This window comes from Equus przewalskii, chromosome 9 (genome assembly GCF_037783145.1).
Source record: "Equus przewalskii isolate Varuska chromosome 9, EquPr2, whole genome shotgun sequence".
NCBI classification, from domain to species: Eukaryota; Metazoa; Chordata; class Mammalia; order Perissodactyla; family Equidae; genus Equus; species Equus przewalskii.
The window spans coordinates 17028991-17043579 of record NC_091839.1 but is presented as its reverse complement, the minus strand read 5'-3'; the positions used below and the strand labels follow the sequence as shown (position 1 = coordinate 17043579).

Sequence of the window (14589 nt, the reverse complement as noted above, 5' to 3'; positions counted from 1 at the left end):
CGCTGTCCCTCGCCGGTGGTGCTGAACCCGGAGGGTGGGCGGGTGGCCCGGGCTCCCTCCTCCCCCCTCCTCCCGCCCCGCCTCTCTCCAGGCCCCGCCCCTGCCTCCGGCCCGCCTCCCCTCTCTCGCTGGCTCCTCCTCCGCACTCCCAGCGCTCTCCCCCTTCCCTCCTCCTTCCTCTCTCGCAGACTCCCCCTCCCCCGTGTCCCTCCCCCCTCCTCCTCTCCTCCCTCCATCCCCTCTCCCTCCCCTCCTCCCTGGCTCTTCCTCTCAGTCTCCAGCTTCTCTCTCTTTCTCTCTCCCTCTCTCCCTCTCCCTCTCTTTCTCTCTGTCGGGCAGAGTCGCCCACCACGGCCAGCCCAGTGCTGGGGGGACCTGCTCCAGGCTGTAGCTGCAGGTAAGAGACCCCCAGTGAGGCGGCGTGGGGGAAGGACGGTGTTACCCCAGGCGGGCTGAGGCGGGGGTGGGGGGGCGCGTCTGAGGCGCCCGAGCGGCTCTTCCCTGAGCTCGATTCTTGGGGGGACCAGGGGGCTGCATATCCCGGGTGCAGAGACCAGGGCCCTTCCTGGGGCGGGGGGCGCCAGCAGCAGCCGACATCCTCAGCCTCCTGCGTCCCCGGGAGCATGGCTGGCTGGGGAAGGGGGTGCCTCCTGGGCTCCGAGGGGGCGAGAACACCCCACCCCGTCCGGGGCAGCCCCCCTCTCGCGTTCTCTCCCTCCGCCCCCGTCTTCCTGTGTCTGGGTCTCGTCTCCGTCTCTCCACCCCGCTCGGGGGTCTCTGTCCTGCAGAGTCTGGCTGCCTCTCGGAGTCCCTCTCCCCTGTCTCTCCCCGTGTCTCTCGGTCTCTCCCTCCCGTCTCCGTCTCTCTGTCTGTCTCTGCGCCTGGGTCTGTTATGGGTCTCTCCGTGCGAGGCTTCCCTCTGCCTTCCTCTCTCGCCATCTCTGGGTCTTTCTCCGTCTCTCCAGGGCCTCGGCTTTCCCGGGTCTCCGTCTCTTCCCATCTCCGCGTGCGTCTCCCTCTCTCCCCGCTACCCCTGTCTCCCTCTCATCCCCATCTCTGGCTCCAGGCATCTGGTCCCTGTTTCTCCCTTTCCTCTTCTCTTCCTCTCCCTGGGAGCCGCTTAACTCTCCTCCTACACACCTTTGTCTCCGCCCCTTGGCGGGGGGCGGGGGGGCACCTGGAGGAAGAAGATCCCCCCCGCAGAGTGGGCTCCCCCAGAAGGCGCGGAGTCCCCCAAACTCCTCTGCCTTCCTCAGCCGAGCTCCCTCCCCCCTCCGGGCTGGCATCCGCCCCACCCCTCCCCTGAGGAGAGGGCTCCTCTCCCCTCCCCTGCCTGGTTTCTGGCATCCTGAGACCAGTCCTGTGGGCAGCCTAACCTGGACGCTTCGTAAAGGAGGGTGAGCCAGGCTCCCTTCAATCCAGCCTCCCCACTCCTCTTCCGAGAGCCCGAACCAGTCCTGCCTGCAGCCTAACTTGCATCCCTCTTTTGCCGGGTGTCCATCTCTTGCCTCATTCATCCTTTTGACAATCACTAGGCGCCTTTCCTACTCCAGACCCAGCAGGAGGTACTGGGTTGGGCCAGGCCGGTCCTTCCAACAGTCTCGCCTCCATCCCTCTCATGGCGTGCCAGCCTCAGACCTGTCTCTCCGTGGGGATGGATCTCAGAAGCGTCTCCACCACCCCTTGGGGGTTCTGAGAGGGTCCTTCTGAGTCTAGAGGTCCCTGGCCAGCACATCCTCTTCCTTCCCGGAGGGGAGGGGGCCCCAGAGAAGGTGTGCGGGAGGGAGTGGCAAGGGCAGAGGTGTGAGCCCATGCGGTGACGGGGTGAGGTCCTTGGGTGCCCGCGTGGGGCTCCAGGTGGGCTAAACAGAGCACCAGGTTGGGAGTCCCACACCTTGAGTTTCCGTTTCTGCTCCGCCCCTGACTGGAAGCTGCAGGACTTGGCCAAGCTCTTTCCTGCTCCGGGCCTCAGTTTACCCGCTGGTGTATCATAGCCTATATGTGTGTGTGTGTGTGTGTGGGATCCCCAAGCTGGGACTTTGCATGGTGGTGGGAGAGCCTAGCTCACTCTGGCAGTGAGTGTGCGTGTTTAGAATTAGAGGCCCCTGACCCCACCTCCCGCATTCCTCCGAGGGGCGTCAGGCACCCCCTGCCCACCCCGAACCATCACCCCTGTCCACGGTGAGGGACAGGACGGAGGGGGTCCCACCTGGCAGTCCAGACTCTACGCATCAGGTCTCTGAGGCCCCAGGAGGCGTGCGAGGCAGAACTGGGGCTCACACCACTGACCCAGCTGGCCGGCGGCCCACGAGGGTGTGGAGAGATGGCCCCCGCCGCCGGCTGCCCTCCCTCCCCGCTCCCACCCCGGCCTCAACCTGATCCTTCTGCCCCTCCAATCTAAACCCAGATCAGGTTTCCGGGGCTGCCCGGGGAGCACGCGTGCAGCAGAGGCAGGAGGCTCAAGCAGAGGGCGCGCAGCTGTCCCCTGTGACAGGGCTCAGACCTCTTGGCCATTCATTCCACAAATATTTATCTAGTGCTTTCTCTCCCTGGCCGCCCCTCCGCTAAGGCCTCAGTGAGAGGAAACCAGGTTTTGCAGGAAAAGGGACTGAATGAGGCTGAGTCACCCGGCCCCTGGGCCAGGAGGGCAGGCACGGGAACACCCACTGGCTGGACGTCCCAGGCCACGGCCCTTCTGGGAGAGAAGGAGTTCCAGGCTTTAGCTGAATTCTTGACTCCCAGGTGGCCCTGGTTTCTCCTGAAAGCTGGGGAGGAAGGAGGGGGAAGAGAGCGTGAGTCTTTGCTTGGGATCCTGGTGGGTTTGTAATTATGCCTCAGTTGTTGCTAATTAGGGGGCTGCTAATTAGATGTATCATTAGGGGCCTCGCCAAGGGGGCTAATGGTGCAGTGGCCCTTTAAGGATCACCCCTCTCCCCCGCCTACACACACACACACACACACACACACACACACACGCACACGCACACGCCGCGCGCGCGCACACACACACACACACACGCGCGTGCACACACGCTCCCTCTCAGGGAAGTTCTGCCAACATTCTGCCTCCCTCCCCCGGAGGAGCCAGATCCCAGACCGTGCGTGCGTATGTGGGTGTGTGTTGGGAGCAAGGCTGTGGGTTAGACTCTGAGAAGAACTTTTCAGACAGAGGTGGGAGTTCCTGGGAGAAGGGAGACCGCCCAAAAGAGAGGTCAGGGAGGGTGGACCCTCCGAGGACCCCTCCCTGCCTTCCTCAGTCCCCCTTTTATAGGCTACTGGGTTACGACAGCAACGGCAGGGGGAGGATGGGCAAGTCATTTAACCTCTCTGAGGGTTGGTCCTCTCATCTGTGAAGTGGCTGGGCCCCCTGAGAGGGGGATGGAGTCTTTGGAATAGGGTGGTCAGGGAAGGTGACCTCTGCGTGGAGGCCTGAAGGAAGAGAGGGAGTGGATGTGTGAGGAAGAGTGTCCCAGGAAGGGGGAACAGCAGGTGCAAAGACCCTGAGGCACGAACCGGTCTGGTGTGTGAGGAAGAGCGAGGAGGTCTGGTGGCTGGGGCCAAGTGAGCCAGGGGGACAGGGGGACTGAAGAGGCCAGACAGGGAACCGGGGGGCCAAATCGTGCGAGAGCTTCTGGGCCAGGGAGAGGACTTTGGTCCTGTCCCTGAGATGGGAGCCATGGAGGGTTGTGAGCAGAGGGGGGACATGAGCTGATCTGTGTTTTTAAAGAAAACCTAGACAGGGCACAGAAATAGCCACTCAGAGCCAGGACCAGAGGCAAGAAGAGAAGTAGTGAAACCCTAGAGACCCCACGCCCACAAACGGGCCAAGAAAAGCAACACGGGGCCTCCTATGTCACAGCCACTCAGAATTGAATGCCTCACAGAGACCCGGGGATACTGGAGAGAGACACTTGCCACCACTGCGAGGAAATATGCGAGTGAGAGACTCTCCAGGAGCCCCTCCCCAGCCACACCTGTGACAGGCAGACGGACAGACACCCCTGCCCAAATGCCGAGCAGGCTCCCTCTGAGGGTTTCGAGGTGGAAGCCATTAAGAGTCACCTAATGAATTCAGGGCCTCCAGCCCCTTGCCTCCCACACTCAATTATTCAGTCGGTGTTCTTTTGTGCCTGGCTTCATTCATCCCTTGTATGTCTGTGAGATTCGTCTGTGTTGTTGAGCGTGTCAGTAGCTTACTCCCTTTTCAGTCCTGTGTAATATTCCACCATGTTATACTCCATAGAGCCTTCTGCATTTTATTGCTGATAGGCATCTGGGTTGTTTCAGGATGGGCACCTGTATGAATAAAGCTGCGATGAACATTCTCGTATGTGTCTTTGGGGAGATGCATGACCTGTTCCTCTCGGGTCCATACCTGGGAGCGGAATTGCTGAGTCCTAGGAGGCGTGCTGTTCAGTTGTAGTTTTCTGAATTGCTCAGAGCAATTTACACTCCCATCAGCATCGCGGGAGGGTCCTTCTGCCTTGATCTTTCTGTGTCTTTCTCTCTTGGTCTCTGTCTGGAGCTCTCTGCATCTCTGCATCTCTGTCTCTCCCTCTGTTAGTCCTGTCCCCACTCCCCTTCTCCTGTGTGACAGGCAGCGGTTTGCCCTGCTGACCCAGACTTCCTCCTCCCCCGCAGGACCCCACCACCCTCCATGGCTCCCCTGGCCTTGGTGGGGTTTGCGCTCCTCCTGGGGGCTCCCCCGTGCTCGGGGGCGGCCACCCCAACCCCCTCCCTGCCACCTCCCCCGGCCAACGACAGCGACACCAGCACAGGGGGCTGCCAGGGCTCCAACCGCTGCCAGCCAGGGGTCCTGCTCCCCGTTTGGGAGCCCGACGACCCGTCGCTGGGTGACAAGGCAGCCCGGGCCGTGGTCTACTTTGTGGCCATGGTCTACATGTTCCTGGGCGTGTCCATCATCGCCGACCGCTTCATGGCGTCCATCGAGGTCATCACGTCGAAGGAAAAGGAGATCACCATCACTAAGGCCAACGGCGAGACCAGTGTGGGCACCGTCCGCATCTGGAACGAGACGGTGTCCAACCTCACGCTCATGGCCCTGGGCTCCTCGGCGCCCGAGATCCTGCTGTCGGTCATCGAGGTCTGCGGCCACAACTTCCAGGCGGGCGAGCTGGGCCCCGGCACCATCGTGGGCAGCGCGGCCTTCAACATGTTTGTGGTCATCGCTGTGTGTATCTACGTCATCCCGGCCGGCGAGAGCCGCAAGATCAAGCACCTGAGGGTCTTCTTTGTCACCGCCTCCTGGAGTATCTTTGCTTACGTCTGGCTTTATCTCATCTTGGCCGTCTTTTCCCCCGGTGTGGTCCAGGTGAGCAAGGACCCATGGACGCCTTCTTGATGCATGTGTGTATGCACAATCCAGAGGAGTGGCTCCCTGGGCTTGGAGAGTCGATTCGCGTATTTGCAGAAATGCATGCTTACATCTGAGGGGGCTGCCAGGTATGGTTGAGCAGGTCACACACTGCACAAGGGCATTGGCCTGGAGAAGGCAAGTCAGGGCTGGAGTCCAGCGGGTGCTCTTAAGCCATGTCTGGATGGTGCTGCAGACTCTGGAAAGGGCTCATCTGCCCAGAGGGGGTGCTGTTTGGCAATATACCCATCCAGAAGGGGCACCTTTTAACTGTCACCAGGGTGCCACGAGTGCTAACACAGTCCCTGTGATCTGTGTTGCGCACGCTGCACGTTCACAGTCTAGCTAGATATGTCCACATGTTTTCTTACGCTCCCTGTCTTTTGCATAATTCATTCCCAATTTTGCAATAAAACATTCCCCATTTGCATAATTCATGCTACGCTTGCATAATCCAGCCTTGTGTTTTCTGATGGTGCTAATTGGCTCGGGTAACTTGGTGCAATCTGCATAATTTATCCATGAGCTTGTCTAGATCCAGCCCCACATCTGCAGCATTGAGCTCTGTATTTGCCAGATATGTCATCGTGGTTTGCATAATTCATTCATTATTCATAATTGACTTCTGACGTTAGGATAATTTATGCCGCATCAGTGTAATTCATACTCACATCCAATCCAACACAGGTAGAAACCCGGTCCACGGCAAAGACCGCTTTGCCTAATTTATTCCAATAGTGAGACAAAATTTAGCCCCACAGCTGCATCATTTACATCCACATTCACATCATCGTTTGCCTCTCATTTGTCCAGTGTCTTAACTGGCATACTGCTGCCTTTAAAACATTTGCCTAATTTATTTCCCACAGTCCCACGGCTGCCACCTACATTTGCATAATTTATTTATGGGCCTGGCCTAATTCCTTCACACACATGCATAATTTACTTGCGGCTGCCCAGGATCCATTCACACGCGTGTATAATTCATTCATGCATATCAGTAAGGTTTTGCCAGTTTCTTTCTAGGAAGGATCTTTGCAGATGCTCTAAAGGCAGCACTGAGGGGTCAGAAAGGACAGTGAGGAAAGGGGGAGACAGTGGCCCAGGGAGGGCACGGGGAGACAACACAGTTGCTGTGATTGATTCATGACTGTCGTTCCGAGTTTCCTGGCTGCCACGGCGAAAAGTACAGAACGATGCGTCAGGCAGTTCTCGGGCGCTGTTAAAAAGGATGGTCTCCTGGCTTCGGTTTTCAAAATCGTCTTTGATGAGAATTTACTCTAAAACTGTGAAAAAGAAGTTTAGACCCCACGGGCGAGAGGTGGGGTAGGGATGGGGGTGGAGGAGAGAGTTCCCCCTAAGAAGGAGCTGAGGGTATAAACCGCCACGGCAGCTGTGGGTGGAGAAGCAGCCACAGAGGACCCCTTATGGAGGAACCTGGACGCCAGAATTAGGAGACATTTTCAGGAAAGGACTGGCATGGAATAAAGATGCTGCCAATCCCTCCCGGATGCAGTGAACAGGGAGAGTGAGAAGCTGGGTCTGCCCCCGGCTTTCCTCTGCAGGTGCCGTTTCCACATCCGAACCATGGAAGGGGTTGGACTAGACCAACGCCTCCTGACCCTCATACCCAGTGTTCCCCGTTTGTAACAGATATTTTGTTACATCCCTTTACGATGCTCACGGAACATTCTTCCATAATACCGAATTTGGTGCGGGAACCTTGGAGCTGGAGGTCTGGGTTCAAATCCCACCTCTGCTGCTTCCTAGCTGTGTGACCTTGGGCAAGTTCCTTGCCTGCTCTGTGCCTCAGTGTCCTCCCCTGTCGTATGGGGGTCATCACAGTCCCGACTTGAGAGGGCTGTTCTGAGGACCAGGTGAATTGCTACGTGTGGAAGGGCTTGGAATAGCGAGCCTGGAACAGAGTAAATTTGAGCTGGTCTTCCCATTATCGAACGTGCCTGTGCAGTTAGCTTCCCCAAAAAGTCAGTCCAATGCCCGAACTTGATATAAAGGCGTCTCGAATAGAACAGGCTGCATTTCCACATGCAGATGCTCAGGCAGCACCACGTTAAAAGTCATGACGAGGGAGCCAGACACGAGCACCTCAGCGTAATGAACAAGCTTGGCTTTAAGAGAAAGACCAGAAACCCTTCCATGGAAGGAGTCCAGCAGAGGAGCAGGTAGCCACGAGATTAAAAATGAGTGTCTTTGGCATTTTTTTTTTTTTTTGAGGAAGATTAGCCCTGAGCTAACCTCTGCTGCCAATCCTCCTCTTTTTGCTGAGGAAGACTGGCCGTGAGCTAACATCCGTGCCCATCTTCCTCTGACTTTCTATGTGGGATGCTGCCACAGCATAGCTTGACAAGAGGTGCCATGTCTGCACCCGGGAACCGAACCGGCGAACTCCAGGCCGCTGAAACAGAACGTGTGCACTTAACCGCTGCGCCACCTGGACGGCCACTCTCTGGCATATCTTAAACCATCCAGGAAAATGCTTCATAGATACTTAAAACAGAGCTGAGTCTAGACTTCAGTTATTCTAAGCAGGGTTGTCACCAACCTGAATGTCCAGCGGGTCGTTCTAAAGTCAGGTGGGACATAGACGGTTCTGTATCGTGTGGGACTGTCCCACAAGTGGCTGGACATCCCCCTGGGGCCACATGCCCCCCCCAATTATGGTGGCAACCCATAACCCCCCGAGATGTCCCATACTCCCTCTTGGGGGCGTTCTGCTCACCGAGATGGGAAGGCATCCCACCCAGCTCCCAGGGTGGACACGTCCACTCACCCATTCCTTCCTTGAAGGAAGATGCGAATCTACTAGAATCACCTTTTATTGACTTGCAGGCAGGCAAACAACTCCTAGGCATTTGAGATTGTCTTCTGATTAAGAGAGAATCCAGGACCGGCCTGGTGGCACAACGGTTAATGCATACCTTCCGCTTCTTGGCAGCCCGGGGTTCGCCGGTTCAGATCCCGGGTGCGGACATGGCACCGCTTGTCAAGCCATGCTGTGGTAGGCGTCCCACATATAAAGTAGAGGAAGATGGGCACGGATGTTAGCTCAGGGCCAGTCTTCCTCACCAAAAAAAAAAAAAAGAGGAGGGCTGGCAGCAGATGTTAGCTCAGGGCTAATCCTCCTCAAAAAGAAAAAAAAGAGAGAGAGAGAATCCCCCACAATACACACAGTGGCCCGTTCAATTAACACAAGGCGAGAGGGTTCATTTTACAGTTTATGCTGAGAACTCGGCTGCTCCCCACACCTGTCTGGTGGCTTTGTGTGGTTTCCCTGGTTCCAAGTCCTGCCTTTTCTCTCAGCCATCAGTAAACACGGGGCGACGAGGGGTTGCCGCGATCGGATCCTAAAAGATAATTTCCCTACCAGGCTCGCTTTAAAGACACCTCTGGGGCCATCCGGTTGCAAATCCTCTTGAATCTTTGCTTCCTTATCTTTAAGGAGAAAGGTAACATTTGAGCCTCTACGGCGAACTGCCAAGTTGGCGGATGCTGCCTGTAGGGGCCCAGGCCTGTGCCAAGCCGTGGGCAGACTGTCGGGGACCTCACTGAGCCCAGGATAAGAGCGCTGGTAGTCATAATAATGGTGATGTTAATTCACGTCGCGAGTGTTTCCCACGTGTCAGGAACCCGCGATGCGAAGTGCCGGGGGTGTGTGAGCTCACTCCGTCTTGGGGATGTCCCCATTGCTCAGACGAGAGGCTGGGCCGAGCATCCCTCTTCTAGAACCCGGGTCTGAACTCGGCATTGCCCTTCTTTCTTGGGGAGGTGGCGTGTAAACACGGGAACTGGGTTTAGGAGTCTGTGTGATGACGAGCTAAGCCTGTGCCTCTTTTAGAGTCAGGATCCCGTCCCCAAGGACCCCACGAACTCTAAGGAAGGAGAAAGTCCGGGCGAGGTCCGGATGCACTGGCGGGGGGGGGGGGGGGGGGGCGGGGGGCGGGGGGGGGCGAAGGGAGGGAGCTCGGGGAGGGGCTGAGCAGAGAGCAGCCCCCGGGGCGGTGGGTGGGGTTGGGAGAAGTGGAGGCATCCCGGGTGGGACTCGGACGGGGGGCAGCAGGGAGAAAAAAAAAAAAAAGATGGAGGAGGAGCGAGGCAGAAAGAGACCCCGGCTCTGCCCGGTGGCGGCGCGGCGGGGAGCGCGGGGCTGGGGGGGTCCCCTGTCTGGCTGGGCGGTGGTGGCCGCGGCGGTCTGAGCTGCCGGCGCTCGGGCAGCTGGGCGTGGTCCTCGGCGCGATCAAAGGGGGCGAGATGGATGAATGAGGGGTCCAGGCTGGGGGGGGGCGGGGAGATGGGGAGAGGCGGGGGCGGGTCCAGGCGAGGATGGAGAGGGATGCGGGGGACCCGCGGCGGGGAGGACGCACGCGGCTGGCGGGCGGGCTGCGTGCGCGCCCCCTCCGTGCGCCGCCGTCCTGACCCGCGCGCGCGCGTGCGCCCCCCGCCCGCAGGTGTGGGAGGCGCTGCTGACCCTCGTGTTCTTCCCGGTGTGCGTGGTGTTCGCCTGGATGGCCGACAAGCGCCTGCTCTTCTACAAATACGTGTACAAGCGCTACCGCACCGACCCGCGCAGCGGCATCATCATCGGCGCCGAGGGCGACCCCCCGAAGAGCATCGAGCTGGACGGCACGTTCGTGGGCGCCGACGCGCCGGGCGAGCTGGGCGGGCTGGGCCCGGGCCCCGCCGAGGCCCGCGAGCTGGACGCCAGCCGCCGGGAGGTCATCCAGATCCTCAAGGACCTCAAGCAGAAGCACCCGGACAAGGACCTGGAGCAGCTGGTGGGCATCGCCAACTACTACGCGCTGCTGCACCAGCAGAAGAGCCGCGCCTTCTACCGCATCCAGGCCACGCGGCTGATGACCGGCGCGGGCAACGTGCTGCGGAGACACGCGGCCGACGCGTCGCGCAGGGCCGGCCCGGCCGAGGGCCCCGGCGAGGACGAGGACGACGGCGCCAGCCGCATCTTCTTCGAGCCCAGCCTCTACCACTGCCTGGAGAACTGCGGCTCGGTGCTGCTGTCCGTCACGTGCCAGGGCGGCGAGGGCAACAGCACCTTCTACGTGGACTACCGCACGGAGGACGGCTCGGCCAAGGCCGGCTCCGACTACGAGTACAGGTGCGCCCCGGGGGGGCGGGGGGGCCCCGGTGCCCTCGGGGCGGGGGGCGGGGCAGTGGGGTCGGCTGTTGGCAAGGGGCAGGTTCCCATGTCCCGCAGCCTCCAGGCTCCCTCCTGCGCCCATGCTTACCTGCCCTGGGCAGACCTGCAGGATGCATTCATTCATTCATGCATGCATTCGTTCTGGGGAGTCGGCTTTGTGTCAGACCCTGTCCCAGTCCTGTGACACCCGGCTCCCTCCTGCGCCCATGCTTACCTGCCCTGGGCAGACCTGCAGGATGCATTCATTCATGCGTGCATTCGTTCTGGGGAGTCGGCTTTGTGTCAGACCCTGTCCCAGTCCTGTGACACCCGGCTCCCTCCTGCGCCCATCCTTACCTGCCCTGAGCAGACCTGCAGGATGCATTCATTGATTGATTGATTCATTCATTCTGGGGAGCCGGCTTTGTGTCAGACGCTGTCCCGGGCATGTGTCACACCGCCTGGACAAGGCAGAGAGCGTGGCAGGTCCACGGCCCACAGCCGTCCCTCCCACGTGCATTATCTACCTGTGGGTTCTTGCACTGGACGGATTCCAGCTGCATGATGTGTATTGTTACTTGGGAGAACAAGGACCCTCCCCTGCCACAGCATCACTAAAGGAAGCATGTTTATTGAACACCTATTATATGCCAGGGGCATACTGCAGTGAATAAGACAGCTGAGATCCCTACCCTCAAGTTGCAATAAGGTCATGAACTATTAAAGATGTAAAACCGTCAGGGGATGCTAAGCACGAGGTGGGAAAATTAAGTCGGGTAAGAAGACAGAGACGGTGGTCACGTTGTCCCCAGGTCTTTATTTAATTTAATTAATTTATTTATTTTTGAGGAAGATTAGCCCTGACCTAACGGCTGCCAATCCTCCTCTTTTTGCTGAGGAAGACTGGCCCTGAGCTAACATCCGTGCCCATCCTCCTCTACTTTATCTGTGGGATGTCTACCACAGCATGGCTTGACAAGCGGTGCCATGTCCACACCCGGGATGCGAACCGGTGAACCCCGGGCCGCTGAGAAGCGGAAAGTGCGAATTTAATCGCTGCGCCACCGGGCCGGCCCATTGTCCCCAGGTCTTTGGTTCCATCAGAAAGCCAGAATGCCTTTTTTTTTAGGAGCTCAACATAAGAAAATAAACAAGTCAGATAGCTCCTCTGTCCTCATGCGGCCCGCGAGATTCCTTATTTGTAGTCCCTCTGTCCATGCCACACTCTTTCAAGAATCAGCGCCCTACACTCTATTTTGTTAACTGACGTGCAGAGTCTCCTGTAGTTTCCATCCTAATCTCATTGATCACGCGTCCACTATGCGCCAGAAGCAGATCAGGGCAGCGGAGGCCGGCAGTGAACAAAACACATAAATCCTCGCCCGAGTGTGGCTGACACCCTCCTGGGAAAGACCATTAGGAAGCAGACAGCGAACAGGCAAAAATGTCAGGGAGTGGGAAGAACTGAGGAGACAACATCAAGCCGAGCCCGGGAGAGAGAGTGTTGCTGGCGGGACTTTGCAGAGCTTCCCCTGCTAAACTGCCGGCCGCACCTCCGTTTCATCCTCTCCCTGGAGTAAAGCTGAGGCTGAACTGTTCACAGATCTTTGGTTCTGCCATCGGGCAGCAGCCAGTCCCTCATCCTTGGCCCTTCTCTTGCTGGGGGCCGAGTTCTCTGTTTCACAGATCTTGAAGAGAAGGAGTAAGTACGCGCTGCTTGGTGGTGGAACCAAAGAGCTAGGAAGCATTGACACCTTCCTGCCCATCCCTGCTCTTCCATCCCCGTCGACATTCACATTCATGATCGCTTATCAAGGCAGCTGAACTCCAGGACTGGGAGGGAGAACACCTGGGTTCAAGTCCGAGCTTAGCCCTGGACTGTGTTCCTTGGGCAAGTTCTTGCCTCAGTCTAGGCAGGCAGGGCTGCCATGTACAGTTGTTGAGGTTGTGCACTGCCCAAGAGCACTATCTCTGAGGAAGCTCTTTTCACATAGTGGCCAATGTAGATTTGTATGTCCATTATGACAATTTTCTGACTCATGGAAATAATGTATCTTGAAGGAGAGAAGCCTTTTTCTAATTTGCCCACAGGTATGACATGGGCTAGGGTGGCCATGTGAGCCTCAGTTTCTCCAGATTAAACATGATCTCTGAAGCCCCTAAACAGCATAGCTCTTCCAAGATTCTGAGACTTAAGCTCCTATGATCCTAACATGCTAAGCATCTAAAGTCCTAAAATTCCAGGATTCCCACATTTTGGTATTCCAATCCAGTCTCTGACTGGATGGTTCTCCGAGTTTCATCTTCTCAGATTCTGTGCATCCAGTGTGGGAATATGAATCCTGTGGGTCTAGCCTTCTGTGATTCTGATGCCTGGTTTCTGCAATCCCCATCTTCTTTTTCTCCCAAACTTTTTATTTTGAAAAATTTCACATGGACAGAAGAGCTGCAAGAAGTCTGACGAGCCCTCACCTAAGCTTCACCCAGATTCACCAATTGTTCGTACTTTGTTCCATTTGCATCCTCCTCATCTTTAATATATAAGAATATTAATAGGGCCAGCTGGGTGGCGCAGCGATTTAGTATGCACATTCCGCTTTGGCGGCCTGGGGTTCGCTGGTTCGGATCCCGAGTGCGGACATGGCACCGCTTAGCACGCCATGCAGTGGTAGGCATCCCACATATAAAGTAGAGGAAGATGGGCACGGATGTTAGCTCAGGGCCAGTCTTCCTCAGCAAAAAGAGGAGGATTGGCAGCAGATGTTAGCTCAGGGCTAATCTTCCTCAAAAAAATAAAATAATATTAATAATTGGAGTACCATATGAGAGTGAGGTGCAGACAGCATGACCCCCCACCCACAGACATTCGAGGGTGCGTCTGCTAGGACTAATGACATTCTCCTACACAGTCGGAGTCCGATGACCACACTCGGGGAACTTAACCCTGAATCCGCATCATCACCCGGTCTACCGCTCTGGCCTGGCTGCCCCCATTGTCCCCGTAACATCCCTTAGGGTTGAGTTTCCACTCCCGTCCTCTCTTCCGATCTCTCCGGAGCCACACGCTGTGTCCGCTCGTCATCCCTCCTGAGTCTCCTTCGGTCCGAGCCACCCCTCAGGCTTCCCACGACTCTCATGAGCCCGACCCTCCCGAAGATGACGGGCCGTTCCTAGAACGTCCCTCCCTCTGGTCTGTCTGACGCATCGTCATGAGCAGCTGCAGGCGATGCACGGGGGCAGGGATCCGCGGAAAGGATGCTGTGTCCTCCTCGGTGCATCATTCCAGGAGGCACCTGCCACCCGCTTGGCCCTTTACTGGTGACATCCGTTAACAGTTGGGCCAAGATGGTGCTAGGATCCCTCGTCCTACTTTCCCTTCAGTTGCCGTTGCAAACATCCCATAACTTGAGGATTCTAAGATTCTAACGTTAATATGCAAATCTCACTAGCTAAGTTTGTTGAGCGCTTCCTCGGGATTCACTCAATCCTTATGCCACCGCCAGGAGCTAGACACCCTCACTAGCTCCATTTTACAGATGAGGAAGCCAGGCTCAGAGCAGGCCCGCCCACCCTCTGGGGGTCCCCGGCCACCATGGACCACGTCCCCGAGCTGAGGGCTGCAACCACGGGGAGCCCCTTACCCCTCCACTCCAGGTCTTGTCCTCTGCTTCTACACCTGTCCAGAATCTTGGGGTTCCCACTGCACCTCCCACAGGGCTGGGCTTCTCTTGGGCATCTGGAGCCCAGTCCTCTGTTCCCACGGCTCCCATCTCACTCCGAGTAAACGCCAAGGTCCTCACCGTGGCCCACCCAGGCCCTATGACATCTGCCCCTGTTCCGTCTGGGACATCATCTCCCACCCTCTCCCCCTGGCTCCCTCCGCTGCAGCCACACTGGCCTCCCCGCTGGTCCTCAAACGCTCCAGGCCCGCCCGTGCCTCAGGGCCTTTGCACTGGCTGTTTCCTCTGCCTGGAGCACTCCAGCCCAGGAAAGCCTGTCCCCGGGAAGCCTGCCCTGATGGCACCTCCATCATCATCTGTTTAATGCAGGCCCTCCTAATCCT

At 57.7% G+C, this 14589-nt stretch overlaps 1 protein-coding gene across 2 annotated transcripts in view; it reads left to right on the top strand.

Moving 5' to 3' along the window:
* The first annotated feature begins 264 nt into the window (after positions 1-264).
* The window catches only part of SLC8A2 (solute carrier family 8 member A2), a 29976-nt gene continuing 15651 nt past the window's right edge, over positions 265-14589 (top strand). For both annotated transcript variants that reach the window (XM_070558068.1, XM_070558069.1), the window contains exons 1-3: positions 265-397; positions 4642-5332; positions 9841-10505. In XM_070558068.1, the coding sequence (XP_070414169.1) occupies positions 4658-5332; positions 9841-10505 (1340 nt within the window). In that variant the 5' untranslated portion in view covers positions 265-397; positions 4642-4657. The remainder of the gene's footprint in view (positions 398-4641; positions 5333-9840; positions 10506-14589) is intronic.